Raw genomic sequence first — 23,758 nt, forward strand, 5'->3', positions numbered from 1 at the left:
TACTAGTCACTTTTACATTCCAGTGATTTCAGAACTTGTTTATTACTTCTCTCACCATATTGAATGGGGGAAAGGCATAAAGGTCCTTGTTCAACCAATCTAAAAGCATTGCGTCTGTCACCCATGCTTACAGATCTGGCATTGGCGAACAATACAGAGGGAGACAATGGTTCTTTGGGTTGCAAACAGCTCTAGAACTGGCCTTCCCCAAAGTTTCCACAACTCTAGGCAAACAAGGGGGTCCAGAGTCCATTCTGTGGGGAGAACTTGCTTTCAGAGGCTGAGTTTGTCCGCTAACACGGTGAATTTCCCCTGAATAAACCTGGTTAAGATCTGGGTTTGATTCTGATCCACCCAAATGAGCAAGGGTCTTGCTGCTTGGCCAAGGGTAAACGAATGAGTTCCCCCTTGATTTTTGACACAAGACAGTGCCATGGTGTTGCCCAAGTGGATGGTCACTGTCTTCCCGGACACCTCCAATGCAAACGCTTGCAATCCCCAGTGAATTGCCATCAATTCTTTCACACTGATGTGTCATTTCCTCTGTTCTGAAGTCCAAAGGCCTGAGACTTCCTTGTCTCCCAGGAGGGCTCCCCAACCTAGGTCTGTTGCATTCTGAATAAAACACTACGTTGGGGTTCAGAGGAAGGAGCGACTTTCCTTGAGAGAGCTTGTCTCTTGAATTCCACCAAACAAGGTCCTCTTTTATTTCCTTCAACATTGGAAAAATGAAAGAATCCGGGTATTTGTTTCTGTTGCAGTTGATTTTCAGAAAGAACTGTAAGTTTCTCATGTGCAGCCTTCCCAGGGACACAAACTGTCCATGGACGAGAGGGTCCCCAACAGGCTCGTCCAGCTGTTCACAGAACAGGAATGAAGGGCGGAAATATGTCTACCTTCTAAAGGCTCGATCTATCCTTTGGAGGGGGGAATACCTGAAAAATCTGTGAGATTATCCTCACCCCAAAATAAGCTATCTCTTGAGAAAGAGTCAGCTGAGACTTTGGGAAGTTTATCATGAGGCCCAAATCCTGGGCAAGAAGAAGGGTCTTGTGAAGGTCCTCTGTACATTTTTCCTTTGACTGGGAGCAAGTGAGCCAATCATCATGATGCTGTCACAAGAAAACACAAAGAAATCTGGAGGACAAACTATATTAACAAATGAAGAAGAAGCCATCATAGTAGACCGTTTACTTACTCTTTCACAGTGGGGCTTCCCTTTAGACACGTTTGAGTTGCGTGTGCTAATCAAGATGTATCTAGACAGGCGTGGTGTTACCATTAAAAGATTAATGAATAATTTCCCTGGTTGTGATTGGGCATGTTCATTTTTGAAGCGTCACAAAAATGATCTGTCGCAGCGCATGAGCCAGAACATTAAAGTGACCAGAGCAAAAGTAAAGGTCACTCCCAGTATCATTCATTCATACTTTAGACATTTGGAGGCAACCATTGAAAATATACCTTCTGATGACATCATCAATTATGATGAAACAAATCTGTCAGATGACCCTGGAAGGAAAAAGGTTATTGTTCGTAGAGGATGCAAATATCCTGAAAGGATAATGAATTCAAGAAAGTCTTCAGTGTCACTAATGTTTGCTTGTACAGCATCTGGAAAAATGCTTCCTCCATATGTAGTTTACAAAGCAAAGCACCTCTATGACTCATGGACTGACGGCAGACCTTCCAATACAAGATATAATCATACTGATAGTGGGTGGTTTGACAGTACAACGTTTGAGGATTGGTTTTTCAAAGTAATCCTCCCTTATGCAAGATCAAAAGAAGGTAAAAAGTTATCATAAGTGACAATCTTGCCAGTCATGTGAGACTGGCTGTGGTGAGTGCTTGTGAGGATTACAATATTTCATTTGTTCTTCTCCCTCCAACTTCGACACACCTCACTCAACCCTTGGATGTGTCAGTATTTGGACCTATGAAGACAAACTGGCAATCACAATTAAATGAATTCAAAGCAACTGCACTAGGTAGGAAATGTTCTGCCCTCCCTAAGACCGAATTCCCTAGGCAACTGGCTAAACTCATAGAGAAACTTCAGAAAAACCAAGCAAAAAATATACAAAGTGGGTTCCAAAAATGTGGGATATATCCCTTGAGTGCGGAAGAGGTACTGTCTCGCCTCCCAGAAGTAGACAGGATAAGTGCTATCAGTACTAGTGCGGGTACAGCTAATGAGCATGAAGACTCAGCAGGTCATGCAACTCCACTGCAAAGGCCCCCTCAAGCTGAACCCAACACCAGTGAGGCAAGTGGTGCCAGTACTAGTGCTAACTCAGAGGTGGTACCAGTATGTTCTGCTCTTGATGCATCCTTCTACTTCAACACCTGCTCGTGGTAAAAAAAAGTTGTCAGTTCCCCTGGAAAAAGTGTGACACGTAAAAGACTGTCGGCATAGCATCTCAAGTGACAGTGGTGATAGTGGCAATATTGATGATGTTATTTTGAATGATTCGAGCCTTGAACCTGAACCTATAATACTCAAACATAACAAAAATAAAAAGTTGAACACTGGTATACAGCAGAGAAAACCAGTTCCATTAACCCTGGGATCAACTGCAAAACAAGATGGGATGACACACAAGATGGATGAGAGAGAATTGACTGCAATAAGAACTGATGGAGGAGACATTGAAATAATGCATGAATATGAAGCAGATACAGATGTGATACTAGAAGATGAAGCAGATACTGATGTGATATGAGAAGATGAGGGAGACATTTCTCAGGAGGACTTTGAAGGAACAGAGGCCAAAGGACGGAGTGGAGATAAAATAAAAACAAAAACAGTGAAAATAATAATAATGAATTTTCAGCAGCAAGAGAAACCACAGGAAATGAAGAAAGCCAGAATCCTAAACTACACGAGTGGGTGGTAGTTCAGGTGTGTAGCAAATGCAAGAAGCATTACTATATGACGGTAATTACTGAGGTGATGCCGAATCTCATAGTCAGGTTTTTGAAGAGAGAGATATTGTGATGCATGTAAATGAAACCAAATTAGATAATAGAGAATGAATGATATTTGATGTAGATGTCAATAACTGGCCAAAATAATGTATACTAGCACTCAGGAATATGTCTTTCTTTAGTTTTTTTTTTTTTTTTTTTTACAATGAAAATTGTCTGTGATAAGCAAGATGCCCTTATTATTTTTTTTTTTTTTGTATTAGTACTGTAGGTAGTGTATTTCAATGGCTGGTAGCTAAGCATTCAGGAATTTGTCTTTCCAAAGAGAATTGTTTTTTTATATCTAGGAATTTGTCTCCAAAAGATTTATTTTTTTATTTCTAATTTACTTGTCATATTCTGGTGACCTTTAATAAGCAAAATGCCTTTATTTTATTTTTAGTGTTTTCTTTTATTTTCTTTCAGTATTGTCTATGATAATGAAACCATTTCTTGTCATTAAGCATTAGAATAGTGTCAAGGTGTTTATTAGTTATACTAAATGGAGATTTAGTTAATTTGTTTTGCCAAAGAAATAAGGAACAAGTCTGATAGTCTAGTATTATATTACTTTCATTTTTGAGCCATTTTTTGCTGATCTAATTGTCATGTTAAATAAAGTATCCACAAAGGAAGAAATATATTTTCTCATGTCAGTAATATCTCGAACGTTACGGCAATTTGGTCCAAATCAGCACCAAATTGCAGAGAATCTTTTTTTAAAACTTTAAGAGTCCAAATTCACAATAGCTGTCTGGAAAAAAAGCAGAGGCATAGATGATCCATCTACAGCATATTTTAATGACTGTCTGAACTCTCCCTGTATGTGTCCGAACTCGCCCAAAATTAAAGTTGAATTCAGACCCCAAATAATGTATTATTCTCATAATGAAATTGCTTACAAATTTTTGTGTGTTATCATTTGAAAGTCTCATGGGCCAGCTATATATACAATACTTAACATCTGCTCTAGATAAAAAAACAAGAGTTACGTATAAGAAAAATATGAAAAACCATCCAAACTCTCCCAATCTTACGGTAACCTTTACGCCCAAAATTTGGTAAAATAGGAAAATCTGATTACACTTCTCTTAAAAAATTGCATTTTTTAAAAGTAAAATGCATTTTTCCTAACATACAAACCCTTGGTCCTTTACTTATGTGGGGGTTACTTTCGGCGAAGCTGAACTGGCTGCTAAAGACTTAACAAGGCAGTGTGGTGGTATAACTACTGGCCAGGTAGTTGGGTGGTGGCAGTGGGGAACCCACGCTACCACCCTCCCGGCGTCACGCATTCATTTTACTTTCCGGCCTGCCTCATCTGATGCGGACGTGTTTTCCTGCTCTCTGCTCGGACCTTCCTGGATGCTAAAGCTTCACCTTTTCCACGGTGTGTTTGTTCCTGTTTTTTCTTTGTTACTTCAGTATAGCTGTGCATGTTTGTAATTATGGATGAACTATTACAAACCCATGATTTTGATAAGCCTGTGCGCCGGGTATGTCCTGGTAAGGATAAGAAATGTGGCACCTTCCGCTGTAGTGCGGACTCGGACCCTCACTCCCTTTGCTTAAAATGTAGGAAAGGGAGCAAGGACCCCCCTGATTGTACTGTTGATGAACCTTGCGATGGGTGTAGGCTTTGGTCCCCCGAGCAGTAGGATAGGTATTCTCAGAGGACTATATACAAGCGTAAGGAGACTAAGGAGTCGGAGGTACTGTCTTCAGCACCTTCGACTCCGACGGTTGCCAATTCTTCGCAATTGCATCTGAGCCCCGAAGGCCTTCCCTTGCTGCCAATTCACAGCGCTGAATCTGTCTCCCTGTCCCGTGTCTGCATCCGCAGTCACAGAGGAAGCGAGATCGGTGGACCTAGCCTACACTCCTCTCAGTTCTTCTGATAGCCCTGCCATAGTCTTCACTATCATCTCTATCTCAGTGAGTCTTTTCAGTAACCTGTGTTTTCTTAATACTGTTTGTCTTGGTTGAATAATGAACAAAACCATAATTAAGAAGGTAAACTTGGGGTAACTGATGAAGAGCAAAAAAAAAAAAAAAAAAAAAAAGACGACAGAACACACCACCAGATATGAGAATGGGGGAATACACAGAGTAGTTAGGCAAAATGTGATAAAGGTCTGCAATGCAAACCAGAGCTGTAAATAAGAATTGTCCAACAGCAACCCTACAACTTATACTTACTTTGTTTGTCAACAAAAATTCCTTAGACAAACTTTCTGCAAAAGAAGAATAAATCTGAATCTTGCCAAAAGACTGGAGTTCAGCACAGTGAGGTCTGGCAGGTTTTCACCTCTCTTCAAGTCTGCAGGAATGCACAAATTTGTTCCCAGCTTCTTGAGTTTTCAGCAAATACCTTTTTCATTCATTTCATTCATTATTACCTACTTAAAACACAGAAGGGTTTATGAACATAATGCAAACCATCACTATCCCAACTGCCATACAAGAAGCACAAAGAAGCAATTCTCTAATATCTGAACACTTTAACACACAGTACAGGTACCAAGGGAGTGCCTGAGAAAGAACACAGGTTACGTCAGAAATCACTAAACTACAGAGGTGAGAGAAAAGAACTGCAAAACTGACAAATGGGGAGAGAGATATTTCGCTCCCCAAGGAATCAATCATAAACACTCATTACAAGAACCTTTTCCTGTTGCATTTCTCCTTGAAAGAGAGCAAAACAGGCATCTTTCCTTCTGAAGGATTACCAAGGGGAAAATTCCAAGAATAACAAAAAATGGGACAGAACACACAAAAATATTGCATTTTCAGTAACACCTGTTTGCTTAAAATAAAAACTCAAAGTCTGAACTGTAAAAACCAGGAGTTAAAATATTGTACTGTATAAACAACTGAAATGATTACTAATAATGCAAAACCTAAAGATTTCATATGAGCAAACTTCTATAAAGACACAAGTGAGAAATAATGCTTTAAAATGTTCTAGTGCCCCTGACATATAAAATAAAATAACCAAACCACAAAACCCCAAAAGGATTTGATAATAATACGTTGCAACCACAGTCAAGCTCCATGACCACAGCAATAACTGATATGTCTTCATTCAACAACATACAAAGAAAAAGTATACGATCTGCCCAGAGGGTGGGTGGGGTTACCACTCGAACTCACCACACACACATGATGGAAGGTTAAATTATTCATTTCATTTTTCCCTTAAAATTTTACTCTGGGTATATGCTTATAAGCATAAAACACTAGTAATACACTAGCATGCCAGGAAGGAAATCTGAAATCAATCCTCTCATGCATGCTGGCCAGAGGCTTAAGTATAATAAAAGTTGTCAGATGTATGAACATTCAGTGCATAACTGTGTTATAAGGTGGCTCCTGCAAAATATCATAGCTGTACTAACTATGGCATACTGTCTTTATCAAATTTAAATCTGACTAAAAGTCTTGTCATTTCCTTAATAATCAAATACAGTAATGTAGATAAATTCCACAAAACAGAGTCAAGCTACAAACACCTCTGCTGCAAGTCCTCTGATTATATACACTAACATTCAAACTCCATTCATTCCATCAAGAGAACCCTATTGATACTTATACATGAAGAAGCCTCATGAAATAAAAAATAAAGCCTAGTGGAAATTTCCATAAAGGTGACACTGCAAAAAGCCAGATAATCATGAATTATCAACGCATTAGAAAATAACAACTGTTTACATACCTGAGTGTTCAGATTCTGCTTCCTTTTTTTCCACCTTTACACCTTGGATGCCACCACCTCCTCCAGAGTTGTTCAAAATTTTGGTTACAAAGCTTCCACCTCCCCCACTAGTTGAAACACTAACACTTCTTTGTATTGGCATATCACACTGAGTTTCAGCACTCCCATCTTGATGGAAAGTGCAAAGAAATAAGTTCAAACTGGGTCCACTTGCAAAATATGGTTCAGTCTGAGTTTCAACAGAATTATCCACTTTGGAAGAGACCGTAGGCCATGATATTATAATAGTATTATCTAATCCATCCACATTGCTTGCCATGCCTTTACTTTTGTTTGACAAAATAATACTTGGAGTAACCTGAGTGATGCTTTCTAGATCATTCTCCAAAACTTGCGACTGCCTACTAGAAACTAATGTAGTTATGCTTGGCATATGGGAAAACTGATGTCCAGAGAGCAGGCTATTTTTGGGAGCAGTCAGAACGAAAGAAGAGTTTACATGAGTCAGGGAACTAAGGCTTAAGGCTGCAGAGCTTGGAACACTTTCAGATATAGTTTGTCTCTTCCCAGGAAAGGAAGTGGTTGATGTTTCACATCCATGACTTGAAAGGATATATTTCTCTTTATTCTTCTGATATACTGTTGGAGAAGCACTTGTTAAGGAAGGACCTTTTAAAGAAGCCCCAACACTAAGTAGTTCAATGCTGCTGCTGCCATCGACATGAATTACTTCTGAATGCTTCACAGCATCAACATGCATAACTTCAAGAGTCTTATCACCCGCATCCATTTGCACAACTTCAACTGTTTTTCCATCTTCCATAGGAAGAACCTCAACTGTTCTGGCATCGTTCATTTGCACCACTTCAATTGTCTCCCTGTTCTTGTTACTCATTAACTCTAAGGCTTTGCTCCCATCCATCTGCATCACCTGAACTGTCTTTTCAGCACCAACACCGATGGAAGGTTCTTGGCTGGACAACAGTTGCTGAACGCTTGAGCCACCAGACATAACACGAACACTACGATCGTCAACTAAAACAAAACATTCTTCAGTATCTGATAAATTTTCTTCATACATATCATCAACATTCATGAGAATTGGTATATTTGAAGCTTCGTTTTGTTGTCCAATACCTGGAATGGCAGACACTGGGATCTTGGCTCCAGATGCCATGACATCAGCTTTTGGAGTGTTGTGAAGTTCAGACATCCTGGCTATCTTGATTAATGTTGCTGGCCTAATTCATCTCCTGCCACCTGCATTATTTTCCTGTAAGAATAAGAAATAAACAGGATAAAACATACTGAACACACCACACTGCACTGTAATGTACACTATCTTCAAACAGTGACAATATTGTAAAATTGCATACCAGTACCAAAGCCCTCTAGCTCAGCAAGTACTGGTGAAAAATTTAAAAACATAAAAATAAAATATCATAAAAAATAGAAGAAAAGACATGAACATTAAAACATATACAGGCTGCAGCAGTACAGTATTCTGCAATTTTACTGACAATAAATCTCATAATTGCCCCTAAAATTTAACATCGGGAAAGTGCCTTCATCTTCACCTAATCTATTCCTAATAAGCATTTTATTTATAAATCCATCCTGACTGTCCTCCCCTAGTTGTGGCAAACCTGGCAGATTTCATTTGCCTTACAAGATGTGCCAGCCCCACCTTGTCGACCAGTTGCTTCCAGTGCTTTTTTCAATGACATGTGGACATGTTTATTCACACTTTCAATACAATTTTTGTAAATAATGTAAATACTGTTGTTGTTGATGGCATTGTTGTTTATTGTTCTGTAGATTTCTACAATGTTACTGTTGTTATGAGTCTATTTATTAGTTTCGATGCTGATTTTATGTTGTTAAATGTAATTCTTTTGGGAGACATTGAGCCGAACCTTGGGCCTGTTACTCATTACAGTAAGAAAAATTGCAGAGTACTTAACTCAAATATTCAGGGCTTAAGGTCAAATTTCCTTGATCTCCAGAGTTGTGCCCATTACTATGATTTGATGTTTTTATCAGAGTCTCTTGTAAGTAGTAACAAGTCAAAGGGTGAGTTCTTAATACCAGGGTTTGATGGCCCTGACTTCCTTTATCGTCGTAACATCCCACATGTGCAAGATATGGCTGTATACACTAAACACGAAAAATTTGAAGAGTAGTTGCCATGAAGTTCTTTGTTTTAAAATTTTCAGTAAGTTCTACAAGGTATACATATTTGCTGTTTACCGGAATCCAAATACTGTATCGATGACTGTCTCTTGGAAAGGATTAGTATGGCTCAGTCACAGGATTCTAAAGCTTTATTTGTTATTTGTGGTGACTGTAATACAAAGCAAAGTGAGTGGCTAAATGCAAATTCCACAGATTAACATGGCTGGTCTGCTCTGGAGTTCTGCACATTCTCTGATTTTGTTCGGCTAATTGAGGAACCCACCCGCATTTCTGGCAATAGATTAGACCTCATATTCACAGATGTTCCAGCTACTGTCCAAGTCCAAGGTCTGTGAATATAAAGCCACTTTTGATCACTGTACCATTGAGATGGACATATCTGTCAATCAGTATATTCCTAATGCCACCATTGGAAAAACAGTCTGGCTAAAATCCAGAGCCTGAGTGGACAGTCCTTAATGGAGCCCTCTGAAATGTGGTTGTCTGAGTAGACTGGGTTTTTGAGGCAATAGCCTCGGAAAATCCATGAGAAGTTCCAGCAAGTCCAGGAACCATTCTCGGGCTGGCCAGAATGGGGTTACTAACGTCATCTTTACATTCCAATGATTCCAGAACTTGTTTAATACTTCTCTTACCTTCCTGAATGGGGGAAAGGCATAAAGATCCATGTTTGACCAATCTAAAAGCATCGCGTCTGTCGCCCAAGCTTGTGGATCTGGCACTGGCGAACAATACAGGGGGAGACGATGATTCTTGGTGGTCGCAAACAGATCTAGAATCGGTCTTCCTCACAGCTTCCACAACTCTATGCAAATGAGAGGATCTGGAGTCCACTCCATGGGGAGAACTTGTTTTCGACGGCTGAGTTCGTCTGCTAAAACGCTGCATTTCCCCTGAATGAATCTGGTCAGGATCTGGGTTCGATTCTGAACTGCCCAAATGAGAAGGGCTCTTGCTGCTTGGCAAAGGGAGAAAGAATGAGTTCCCCCTTGTTTTCTTATATAAGATAGAGCCGTGGTGTTGTCCGAGTGGATGGACACTGTCTTCCTGGACACCTCTGATGCAAACGCTTGCAATCCCCATTGAATTGCCGTCAATTCCTTCACGCTGATGTACCACTTCATCTGTTCTGAAGTCCACAGGCTTGAAACTTCTTTTGTCTCCCAGGACGGCTCCCCAACCTAGGTCTGACGCGTCTGAATAAAACACTAGGTCGGGGTTCTGAGGGAGAAGCGACTCCCCTTGAGAGAGCTTGTCTCTTGAATTCCACCAAGCAAGATCTTCTTTTATTTCCTTCATTATTGGAAAAACGAATCCTGCTCCAGTTGACTTTCAGGAAGAACTGCAAGTTTCTCATATGAAGCCTTCCTAGGGACACGAACTGCTCCATGGATGAGGGAGACCCCAACAGGCTCATCCAACTGTTCGCAGAACAGGACTGAAGAGCAAGAAATCTGTTTATCTTCTGAAGGCAGGAGTTTATCCTTTGGGGGGAGGGAAAACCCAAAAACTCCAAGAGTTTATCCTCGTCCCCAAATAAACTATCTCCTGAGAAGGCATCAGTTGAGATTTATGGAAATTTAACAGTAGGCCCAAATCCTGGGTGAGAAGAAGGGTCTTGTGAAGGTCCTCCGCACATTTTTCCTTCGACTGGGAGCGAATAAGCCAATCGTCGAGATACAATGAAACGTTGACTCCCATCAGATGTAACCACTTTGCCAATGGGGCGAGAACACGCGTGAATACCTGTGGGGCTGTCAACAGACTGAAGCAAAGGGCTCTGAACTGGTACACTTTCTGCTGGAACACAAACCTTAAAAACTTTCTCGAGTCCGATGAATTGGGACATGGAAGTTGGCGTCTTTCATGTCTATCGAGATCATCCAATCTTCCAGACGAATGGATGCAAAGACAGACTGGGATGTCTCCATCTTGAATTTTGTTTTCTGTATGTGCAAGTTCAGGCCACCTACATCCAGAACTGCCCTCCAGCCCCCCGAGGCTTTGGGGACTACAAACAGTTGATTGTAGAACCCCGGAGAGGAGGTGTCCTTGACTAGTTCAACTGCTTCTTTTTCTAGGAGTGCTAACACTTCTTGGGAGAGGAGTGAAAACTTCTTGGAGTTTGACGAGTAGGTTGTCGATAAAACAGGCTTGTTGCTTAAGGGGGGTTTCTTCAGAAATGGGATTGAATAGCCTTCTCTTAGTACTTGAACAACCCAACTCTCTGCTCTTCTTGCTTCCCAAAGCTCCCAAAAGTGGAAGAGCCTTGCCCCCACAGGTGTGCGGAGGACTAGATCCTCACTTACGAGTGGGTGGCTTGTTGGAGGACTTCTTGATTGCTCTTGGGGTGAAACGGGCGTTTCCACGAGGACTGGGGAAGCTTCTTTGTTTGCCTTTACCCTGAAAGGGCTGGGGTTGAACAGGAGAAACTGTCCGAGAGTTGAAGGTCAGAGACTCTCTAGGCTGTCTCGTTGATTGTGTGAGGAGGTCCTGCATAGACTTTTGTTGCAGATCAGCTGCAATCTGTAGCACAGTCATTTGAGGGAAAAGGGGCTTCTTGTCCAAAGGCAAGAAGAGGAGTGCAGACTTCTGGGAGGGAGTAACTCCCTTCATGGTGTATGAATATCAAAGCTCCCTTTTCTTGAGGATACCCATTAAAAAAAGGGAGGATAATTCAAATGAGCCGTCTCTAATACCCTTATCTAGGCAAGAGATGACTCCTAAAAAATCCGAAGAAAAGTTTCCAAGACTTTGAATAAGTGCTTGATCAGGTGATCCAATTCCGAGAACGAGAACAAAATCTAGGCTGAACTGAAAGCCGACTGTCTGGAGGAGTCAACTAAACCGGAGAAGTCCCCCTGGGAGGAGGAAGGCTCTCCCATGGATGGAGCCTCTCCAGTCGCATACGAAAGATATCTTCTCTGCGACAACCTTGACGGAGGACAACAAAAAGAGGCTCTTCCCTGCTCCCTCTTGCTTGAGAGCCGTTCTCCACCTCACAGAGAGCTTTCTTAGCTGAAGAGGACAGTACCATTTTAGGAAGTCTTCAAGAGGTCGTCTGATTATCCATCATGTACGTCGAAGCTGGAGAAGCTGGAGCTGCAGGAGAGAAGTAATCAGGAAAAGACACCAGCAGAAAACTGAGTAATGAGGCATACGTCAACGGAGGGGTAACAGGGTCCGCTTCTTCCTCATCTTCCGAAGAGATTGGCGACAGATCCGCAACAGGCTGGGGGGGGATGGGGCTTTCTGAATTAAGCCCAGGATATTATCCAATTTGCACTGAATTGACTGAACAGAAGGATCCAAACAGAGGGTGCAACTCTCAGAGCAGGAGCAGGTAGAACTGAAGAAGACACGGGTGCTGCCAAAGAAACGAATGAAATCGGGCACTCAGAAGCGGAATTAGCCTTGGGTGCCAAAGAAGCGTCATGTTGCAATGGGCACTTGGGAGCCAATGGGAATTCAGGAGCCGATGGGAGCTTGGGGCGCTCAAGAGATGATGGTCGCACAAAAGAAGAAGGGCGCTCAGAGAGAGCCACATCAGAAGAAGCACCATGATCCACTGGAGAAGGAAGCTCTGGCGCCACTGGGCGCCTTGGCGCCAAATACGACTTCTCTGCCAACGAAGATTCAGGTAAAGCAGATTGTACAGGCACTACACAAACAGGAGTTGGGCCCATGGGCGCTGGAGAGTGTTCCGGCATCACTATCTGTCTTCGCAAGTCCTCCGAAGCAAAAGATGGGCGCCTAGAAGAAGACGAAATTCTCGATGCAGAAGAGCGCTTCCAAGAAGTAGCATGCTTAGAAGGCTGAACTTGTCCCACTAACACTGGTTGATCCGGGGAGAAATGTTCCGGACTGTCCCAGAAGCTACATGAAGGATGTTCTGGAAAAACTCTTTAACCTTCTTTATAGGAACTGCAGAAGGTTGAGAAGCACCTGGGGCACGTCTCTTCAGAGGACAAGATTACCCTTACCATTGGCGCCTAGGACTGGGGTCACTGCTGGAAATACTAGATGAAAGACAATCCACTTCCATAGAGACACCTTTCCAGTGGTGCTCTGTCGTAACCTGGGAATCGGCAACAGGCATGACTGAGGGGGCAACTGCCTTGGGCAGACCCCACCGACCTCCTTTGGGCTGCCAGTTTGGTTCCTCCCAGGTTTAGGGGAGTTTGTCAGGGACCTTGGCCTAGGAGAATCGGCAGGACAGACAGCCACCTCTTCCACTAACAGTTCACTATCACCTTTCACATTCACTTTGTCCATTAGGACTTTAACAGAAGCACCAGTTTTCTCCATCGTGTCAACGAGTAAACCAAACTTAAGGTTAATTCTCAACTCAAGGCTGGTAATGAGGTCGGGATCAGAAGTAAGTGGAGTAATTGGTACAGATTGAGACATGGGATCAGGTGGAACAAAGGATAAAGAATCAGAATTATCAGACAAAGATTTTGCTGACACCTGACTAGCTAAAGTCTTCTTACTACTAGCTCTAACCACTGCTTTTCTTTTTATCCCTGTCTAATTTTGTCAAATGACTATTTAAGACCTTCCACATTTTAGGATCCCAAGAGACACTTTCATTACAGGTCAAATCAGGGGAATATATTTGACCCCTGCAAGAAGTACAGAGAGTATGAGGGTCATAACAGGCTTTAGTCAGTCTTGTATTGCAGCCATTAATGCAATACCTAACACTCTGAGAGCCCAAGTCGGACAGACTGACAAGTCGAGTCAAAGAAAATCCAAATAATTCTAAAAATCAGTAATACAATTCTTCAGAGAACCTGGCACTAACTAATTGTGCCGAAAAGGCTACCAGAAAGTGAATACTTCACCAATGATCCAAGATCAACAGAGAAGAAAAATTCCAAACAACAGCTATTGCCAATCACTGTGACCACAGCCATCAGAAACATATGGAGCTCGTTTACTAAACTGGTTCCTCTCTTACCCAAATGTGGGCAGGGTCACTCGCCTAGACAAAACAAAAGTAGCGCTACCGCGAATTTCAAAATTCTAGCTGCTGGTTAACAAAAACTAATAGCTATGTAATTACTTGGTAAGTAGCTTATATAAAAATGACAAATTCAACAATACAGTAATACCCCGAACTTGCACGATTCGAGTTGTGCGAATTCACAGACATGCAAACTTTTCATTGGAACCTAATTGTCATACATTGAGTTTTTCAGACACGTGAACATTTGCGAATACTGTACTGAGAAACCCTGCAAAAGTGTTTATGTTTAATTTTTTATGTAATTTATAAGTTTTCAAGCTTTTATATGTAAATTAAATAACACTAAATAATAAAAGCAATAATTTCTCTCTTTTACCGAGATGAGAGAATCTTTATGGTACCTGTATGTTTATTTGTTTTGTATGAATAAAATTTTTACCTAATAATAAGTACTAATTTTCAAATATTAACCCTTAAACGCCTACTGGACCTATCATACGTCGACTAAAATTGTCTGTTGGGTGTCAAGTGGATGTACCGTACGTCGACTACAAAAAATTTCAACCTTCGGTCAACTTTGGCTCGACCGAAATGGTCGAAAACGCAATTGTAAGCTAAAACTCTTACATTCTAGTAATATTCAATCATGTACCTTCATTTTGCAACAAATTGGAAGTCTCTAGCACAATATTTCGATTTATGGTGAATTTTTGAAAACTTTTTCTTACGACGCTGTAACTCGGCCGAAAATTTCAAAAATTCTTTCATCATTTTGTTGTGATTTTTGCACTGTTCTATATTAGCCGTTACATAAAGTTTTATATATGAAAATGTGCGCAATTTCATGTAAAATACAGCAAAATACAACCCATGGTTGTAGCTTTTATCAGTTTGGAAATATTTTCATATAAACCACGATAACTGCCAAAATTTCAACCTTCGGTCAACTTTGACTCGACCGAAATGGTAAAAAAACGCATTTGTAAGCTAAAACTCTTACATTCTAATAATATTCAATCATTTACCTTCATTTTGCAACCAATTGGAAGTCTCTAGCACAATATTTCGATTTATGGTGAATTTTTTAAAAAACTTTTTTCTTACGTCCACGCCAGAAATTCTTTCGTCACGTTGTCGTAATGTTTGCACCATTTTATATTAGTCGTTACATAAAGTTTTATATATGGAAATGTGCGCAGTTTCATGTAGAATGCAACAGAAAATAACTAATGGTTGTAGCTTTTATCAGTTTTGAAATATTTTCATATAAATCACGATAACTGCCAAAATTTCAACCTTCAGTCAACTTTAACTCAACCATAATGGTCAAATAACGCAATTATAAGCTAAAACTCTTACATTATAGTAATATTCAATCATGTACCTTCATTTTGCAACAAACTGGAAGCCTCTAGCACAATATTTCGATTTATGGTGAATTTCTGAAAAAAAAAACTTTTTCCTTACGTCTGCCGCATGTAACTCGGCGAACATCCCAGAAATTCTTTCATCACGTTGTCGTAATGTTTGCATCATTTTACATTAGTCGTTACATAAACTTTTATATATAAAAATGTGTGCAATTTCATGTAGAATACAACAGAAAATAGCTCATGGTTGTAGCTTTTATCAGTTTTGAAATATTTTTACATAAATCACGATAACTGCCAAAATTTCAACCTTCGGTCAACTTTAACTCGACTGAAATGGTAAAAAAATGCAATTGTAAGCTAAAACTCTTACATTCTAGTAATATTCAATCATTTACCTTCATTTTGTAATAAATTGGAAGTCTCTAGCACAATATTTCGATTTATGGTGAATTTAAAAAAAAAAAACATTTTCCTTACGTCCGCACGGTAACTCGGCCGAACATCTCAGAAATTCTTTCGTCAAATTGTCGTAATGTTTGCATCGTTTTACATTAGTCGTTACAAAAACTTTTATATATGAAAATGTGCGCAATTTCATGTAGAATACAACAGAAAATAGCTCATGGTTGTAGCTTTTATCAGTTTTGAAATATTTTCATATAAATCACGATAAATAGAAAAAATTCGACTTTCGGTCAACTTTAACTCGACCAAAATGGTCGAAAACTGCAATTGTAAGCTAAAACACTTAACAGTCTAGTAATATTCAATCAATTAGCTTCATTTTTCAACAAACGAGAAGTCTCTAGCACAATATTTCGATTTATGGTGAATTTTTGAAAAAAAAACATTTTTTTACGTCCGCGTGTTACGAATTCATGCATCATTTTGTGATAATATTTTCTCTGTGTTGCTTTGATCGTTTTACAATTTGTTATATACCAAAATCATTGCAATTTAGTGTACAATACAAAGTAAAACAAAATAACCCGTTAGCTTTAACCGTTTTGCTCACAGCGCGATTTGTATAAAATTATATATGAAAAATTTTTTTTGCGCTGTCATATATTTCAATATTTATATATGATAATGATATTTTTTCATTTCTGATGGTTGCATACTAAACTTCAGGCAATGACAAAAAGGAGCCAAAATGAACTCTTAATCTTAAAAACTAAGCGCTGTGATTTTTTGAAAAACTTTTTTCCACTTTGCGCTAACTCACCGAACGCCGCCGGCATACAGGAGGTGTTTTTGTAAATAGAGGCTCGGCGTTTAAGGGTTAATAAGATTAAATAACAACAACAACAACAACAACAATAATAATAATAACAATAATATAACTGTAATTACAAAATTCGTATGTGATACGTATTTTAAACAAACAAATATCTTTCCCTCCTCTTTTGTAAGAAGCTCAAAGGCCAAGCCATCAGACATGCCGATTTTACATGACAAGAAAGGGGAGTGTTGCTGATTAGCGGGTCAAAAGTTTCTTACGCATTCTCTCTCTCTCTCTCTCTCTCTTTCTGTCCTTAATAATTCATAAAACATTTCACTCTCTCAAGTAAGGACAACTGTTATCTCTCTCTATCTCGTTCATAGTTAGCGCAACCTATGTATTACTGTTTCTCTGTATATCTTTACCTGTACAATAGATAATTTTAAATTAATCTAATTTTACCTGTACCATCCTACAAACTGTAAATGCACCATTCTAAAACATAGACATAGAGCATTTCAGAACAAAGAGAAAGAGACTGAATAAAGAAGTTTTTAAAAACAAGGTTGAGAAGACTTCTAAAAATAGATTGGTGGAATGGGGAGAGAGAGAAATAGGATATAATCTTCACACTCTCCTATATTTTTACATCAACTATTTATTTCTTTTGTTAAAGATAATGTATTAGTTAACTTTTAAATGAAACTACAGTAACTTTAATTTCATTTAAAATGATATTTTTATAATAAAATAAAGTTTGTTCATACTTACCTGGCAGATATATATATAGCTGTATTCTCCAAAGGGACCGACAGAAATTCAAAAACTTACGGCACACGCAGTTGGGCCAGGTGGTTAGTACCCATTCCCGCCGCTGGGAGGCGGGTATCAGGAACCATTCCCATTTTCTATTCAGATTTTCTAGAATCTAGAACTACTGTCTCCTGAGGGGAGGAGGGTGGGTACTATGATTATATCTATCTGCCAGGTAAGTATGAACAAACTTTATTTTATTATAAAAATATCATTTTGTTCATGACACTTACCTGACAGATATATATATAGCTGAATCCACCATTGGAGGTGGGAAGAGACAGAATAGGATCTAGGAAACAAACATATGTAGGCGATTGACGCCTTGGTTGGTTCATACCTGTTAGCATTGCTGACTTCGTGATTACTGTCACCCAAGTCTGCTCTTGCTTTGCTAGAGACTCCAGCTAGGTAGGGACCTATAAAGCTGGTGAAATCTAGATGATCTGTCAACGGGGGCGAGACCACAATGTGACTAGACCATATGACCTTACTGTGAGAGCAAGCGACAAACGAAACAACCACCTGACCAAGCCTAGTTACGTCATAAATTCATAACATAAACTAAGGACTGGGACGACCACCACCGGTGGAGACCCAACAACCATAAAAAACAACACCACTAAAATATTTAAAAACACACCTAACCAAAATTAAAGGAGAGGATGAGAGTCGCTTTCTGCCCCCAAGATCGCATTTGCGGAAACGTAAGGCCCTAGCGCACAGCAATTCTCGTAGGACGTCTTTACTTCCATAAGATAATGAGAAGTGAAGACAGAATTGCTTCGCCAAAAAGTGGCACCCAGAATGTCATTGAGAGACAGGTTTTTCTGGAAAGCCACTGAGGTAGCAATGACTCTCACTTCGTGAGCCTTGACTTTCAAAGGTTTCAAATCCTCGTCTTGAACACTGGAATGGGCATCAATGATGGTGCTTCTTAAAAAGAACGCCAGGGCATTCTTAGAAAGAGGTATATCAGGCCTCTTAACTGAGCACCAAAGATTGTTAGAAGGACCTCTACAATTCTGGGTCCTCTGTAAATAAAACTTCAGAGCCCTGACAGGGCACAGGGTTCTCTCCGGTTCTTGTCCAGTGATGTCCGTCAAGCCCTTAATTTCGAAGAACCTGGGCCAAGGGGAAGACGGGTTTTCATTCTTTGCAAGAAACATAGGGCTCAGAGAGCAGACCGCATCAAGGCCTCTAAAACCTATAATCTTGCTGATCGCCTGAAGTTCACTAACTCTCTTCGCCGTCGCCAGAGCAGTTAGGAAAATAGTTTTCTTGGTTACATCCTTGAAGGAAGCAGAATGTAAAGGTTCAAATCTTTTGGACATAAGGAATTTCAGAACCACGTCTAAATTCCACGAAGGTAACTTAGGGACGGCTACCTTAGACGTCTCAAAAGACCTTAGGAGATCATGAAGGTCTTTGTTGTCCGATAAGTCAAGGCCTCTATGCCTAAAGACCGCTGACAGCATGCTTCTGTAGCCTTTGATGGTAGGCACTGCCAGCTTTAATTCCTTCCTCAAATAAAAAAGAAAGTCTGCTATCTGGGACACAGAGGTTGTGGTAGAGGAAATTTCCTTAAGTTTGCACCACTTCCTAAAAATGACCCACTTCGACTGGTACACTGCACTGGAAGAGGTTCTCCTGGCGTTGGCGATCGCCTTAGCCACTGGTCTAGAAAAACCCCTCGCTCTGAGCAACTTCTCGATAGTCTGAATGCAGTCAGACTCAGAGCGGGGAGGTTTTTGTGGTACCTCTCGAAGTGGGGTTGTTTGAGAAGATCTATTCTCATGGGAAGCGTTCTTGGAAAATCCACTAAGAGTGTCATGATCTCTGTGAACCACTCCGCTGAAGGCCAAAAGGGGGCGATTAATGTCATTCTCGCCCCTTCTGAGGCTACAAACTTCCTGATGACTTCCCCCAGAATCTTGAATGGGGGAAAGGCATACAGGTCCAGACCCTTCCAGTCCCAGAGAAAGGCATCTACTGCTAGTGCCCCCGGGTCGAGCACGGGAGAGCAGTAAAGATGCGAAAACAACACTCAGCACATGTAGGAAGGAATTAGTCATGCCCTTGTACATGGAGGGCAGAAGCCCAAGAAGGGAAGCGAACTCTTACGTCCCGATCAATGTAGGGAGCGAAGATATTACGTCCCAATCTAATATTTCTGATTGTACAGGGGAACGCCTTCAGTATCTTAATAAAGGGCTACTGGAGAGAAGCATTACCACTCGGTTACGCTCCTTTAAATACGTCCTTGGCCGTCAACCCAAGACACAATGCAGGGGAACGATGGCTATGCAAGGTTATCACAAATCGTGAGTTTGTAATAAATATCAAACATACGTAATATATGCACAAAAATACATTAAGATCCCACTGGGACAATAAGAGCTTAACAACAGTCAGGAAAGGAGATCTGAAACCACGTCTGCAACGCATGATGGCCGAAAGCAAACTGGTATGTTTACATCCGGGCAGGCGGGTATTCCCGCCTACCTGGCAGTAGTTACTGCCTAACCACCTTGCTCAAGAGTTTAACGGCCGTTTCCAGCCTACGCTGAAAGTAATTCCTAATGTAAAGGACCGAGGGATTGTATATCGCATTGGAACAAAGGAACTATACTAACCTAATGTACCCTAACCTGACCTAACCTAGCAGGCAGTGCTACTTAGATGGGGGCTCCGCCACCAGGACTCCCGGTGAAGGAAACTCCACTTTTTACCAAAAGCTCCCCTATAAGGTAGAACTAAACAGTTGCTCTGCATTGGGTATTAACTTTTTAACTGATTTTTTCTACAGTATTTTGGTTGCCTATTAATAATTTACCATTATTTTTTTATGGTTGACTGTAATTAATCTGTAAATAACATACGAACTGATGTATTTTTGTATGCTGCCCATCCTGGAATGCCACCACACATGCGCAGTGTTACTGCGGAGGTTTTGGTAAAAAGTGAGTTTCCTTCACTGGGGGGTCTGGGGGGGGCAGAGCATGCTAGGTTAGATTGGGCTAGGGTGTATGTTTGGTTAGTATAGTTCCTTTTATAATAGGTTTCCTTAGCCAATCCCTTATTGAACATATGGCTCCCTAATGACTTGTGCAAGCACGGAACCATTCTAAAACAACATGGTAGTCCACGCAGAGTTACCCTGTAGTTTTACCCCCCTATAACACTGTCATTGTGCGATAGCATTCCAAGTCGACCACCGGACAACTTCTAAGGTTAATTACAACCAACAGCAACAAATAAAGGTATATTCCTGACAAGCAACCAAAATACTACGGGAAAAATCAATTACCAAAGTAACACCCCATGCAGAGGAACTGCTTAGTGCTAGCCAACATTCAACCCACCTGTGACCATTGAGAAACCTGTGTAGCCTACTCGGTATTATTTTACAAGTTGCCAATACACACTATGAAATTGTAACTTACATTTTTGAAAAGAGCTCTTCATTCTCATTAATTTGAACCCCATAAACACTATTCGCAAATGACAAATAAAAAAATTAGAAAATTTACAACTTATAAGGTAAGAATACCCCTCCCCTCCATAGCTAATACGGCAAAATTGTAACCACTCAACGCCCGTTGGTGAAGTTATATTGGTATTTTAAGGTTCTTTTAGTGCCCTATTATTTCATAGTCATTTTTGCATGAAAAACCCAAAATGGTTTTTCGTGCAAAAATGGCTGGCTGGAGTCTTATTGGCAACTTGTAAAATTTTACCGCCTACTCTAGGTAGGCTCTTGATTAGCTAACTAGCTACTAGGCTAGCCTAATTGGTTACTTATGTGGTTAGTCAGTTTACCGTAGCCTACACTCTACCGCCAAAGGTTACGTCAGCCACTACGCCTACCAATTAGAAATAAGGTTACGCTAGGCTGCAGTTATCGTCGATAATAAAGAACTAGAATTAAAGTTTGCCTTCGTCGTTAATGACTCACCTACTAAACTGATCGCTTTTTTTCCAGTTATGGTCCCACGTTTGCTTAATCCAGACTTGATGTGCGTTTAATATTAACGACGAGTGGAGAAGGAGGCGTAAGGGTATTTGCCTCCGTAACAATTGACACTTAACCCGCGGAAGCTTGAAAGATAAACAAAAGTTATGTTCTGTAATGTTTCTCGGTTAATGTTTTTTTTTTGAATAGACAGCAGATTTGACCAGGATATGTTAAAATAGGTTGCATTGGAGTAGGTTATTGCGGTTACTAAATAGTGCGGGTACATGGTAATTAATGTCGATATGTATCTACAGAAAAGTGCAAGGAACAAACAAAATGTAACTACGATAAAAGACCGAGACTTGGACGTGGCGAAATGTCTTTCGAATTAACTTCCATGAAGGGAGACGGACAACTCCAGTTTAAATGAACACTGACAAAGAACTAGAAGTATGAGTCTAAGAAACTGAATCGCGTAACGGACACGCCATAACGACTACAGATTTAAATCCCAATTACCTGTTTCCCCCCCTCTCCAAATAAACAGATAGACATATTAGACACAGAAAGAAAGTCAAGAATTATCCTGGTTGTCAAAACTAGAGGTAATCACGAGGAATTTCTGATACAGTTCTCTTTCACTTAAATTGTGCGCTTATACGCGTGTGTTAATAAAATTTCATTTGTACTCCTTTACTAAATTTCACCTTGATAGTTAGCATACTTGTTATGGTGTAATTAAATATTAGTAATTTTTCACCTATTCAATGCCATTTTAGGCTACACCATTTGTCTTATGGGATATTAACGTTTACTATTGATGTTATTGAATATATCTTCAAGTGGGGGAAATTTTTTTTTCCTAAAATAAATTGTCTACATATGATTTGAATAATCTTTTAGGAAAAACTGAAGGCTACTACTGAGGCAAGGTTCCTACCAGACCCCGACCGGGATATTTAGGCTACTGTTTTCTTTGGGGTTTTGTTTATATTTATGTCTTTTGTGTAGGTTTTTCTATATTTTCCGTTTTGTTTATGCTTTTGCATTCATCCCCGAGAGCCTGGTACTAAACACGGCACCCACACTGCACGTAAACTGGTAGTTACTGAACTAGAGGGGCACGGTGGCAGTCTTTCAGTTTTACTATCTTTTATGACTATTGGCCCATACGGATCATTAAAGTCATTTCGCAGTCATGAATACATCTAATGTTTTTCACATCATTCTAGGACAAACACTACACAACAGCAGTCATCACGAGTTCCCCACTCAAATGCTGAGTTTTCTTTGAGACGGATGAAACAGAACAATAGAAAACGATAGACTTTGAGGTTTAAAGGCATAACTATTAAAAATATTTTTCATTCACCAAGCATGAAAATTACAAAATTTTTAAAAATCACTATATATTATTACTGTATATGACTTACATAGTATTTATGTGGAAATTACACACACACACACACACACATATAATGTATGTATGTATAATATATAAGCACTACACAAATGGAAAAAATTACCTCTTTAATGCCTTATTCAGGACCGTCATTTCTATGGAAAGCCAGAATAAACAGTAGCCTATGCATATTGATTTCAGTTTGATCGTAACAAAACCTCCAGAATAATGTGAAAAACTACGAACACAAAAAAAAATCGTTATTATTTTACTTTAACCCATTATTGTATTTTGGACTTGAAAATTTACCCGTTTCAGTGTGCTTTGAACTTTTCTGATATTCTTACATTAGTATGCAAACATTTTTAGAGACAATGGACCCCACCCTTATATCCAGAAATTCGGTAACCACTGTGGGGAAGTGGAGTTTTTGAGAGGGTGAACACACAAACCGAGTAAAATACAAAACATTAATCACACCGTTCTCATTCAGATTAAGATCATTTCATGGCATGTTTTCAAACTATTATCAGGCACGTGGGTGAGGAATTGGTATCCAGGTTACTTTAGGTCAGGTGTGGTTGGAATGGAATAGGAATTTAGAATTTAAGCAAGGCCAGGCACTGGGACCTATGAGCTTATTCAGGGCTGAGAGGGAAATTGACAGTAAGAGGGTTCGAAAGGTTTAACAGGACAAAAACCTGGCAGTTGCACTGTGAAACAATTCTTAGGGAGGGTGGAAAGTCAGATGAAAGAAAGAGAATATAAACAAAGGTACAGTAAAAGAAATGAAAGAGGTTGCATCACGTGAAGTGCACTGGCACTAACCACCTATGGGGAGGTGTGGTTGGTAAGGGCATTCTCTTACTATAAGAACATTAGAAATATTAAAAACACACATCAGTACTTATGAACATGATATTTTCAAGTCCAAAATGCAATAATGGTTCAAAGTACAAGTTTACCAAAAAAAATCAACTTCCTAGTTACTGTAGTTTTGGAGTATTCAAGAAAAGCAATTACAGGTTCTATTTTTTTCTCTCAAAATTTATCTCTGTATCAATCAGAAATGTTTCTCAGAGTTGGGTGAAACTTGTTTTATAAATTCTGAAGAAAAATTTAAATAATTTTAATCGA

General features: G+C 39.9%; 1 protein-coding gene across 1 annotated transcript in view; it reads right to left on the reverse strand.

Annotated features, from left to right (window-relative positions):
- LOC136829984 (zinc finger protein 28-like) overlaps nucleotides 1-22,497 on the reverse strand; it is a 33,186-nt gene extending 10,689 nt beyond the window's left edge. The window contains exons 1-2 of the mRNA XM_067089164.1: nucleotides 21,220-22,497; nucleotides 6,686-7,958 (exon numbers count right to left, since the gene is read on the reverse strand). Coding sequence (XP_066945265.1) covers nucleotides 6,686-7,898 — 1,213 coding nt within the window. The 5' untranslated portion in view covers nucleotides 7,899-7,958; nucleotides 21,220-22,497. The remainder of the gene's footprint in view (nucleotides 1-6,685; nucleotides 7,959-21,219) is intronic.
- Nucleotides 22,498-23,758: the final 1,261 nt, after the last annotated feature.

The sequence above is a fragment of the Macrobrachium rosenbergii genome, chromosome 4 (genome assembly GCF_040412425.1).
Source record: "Macrobrachium rosenbergii isolate ZJJX-2024 chromosome 4, ASM4041242v1, whole genome shotgun sequence".
NCBI lineage: Eukaryota > Metazoa > Arthropoda > Malacostraca > Decapoda > Palaemonidae > Macrobrachium > Macrobrachium rosenbergii.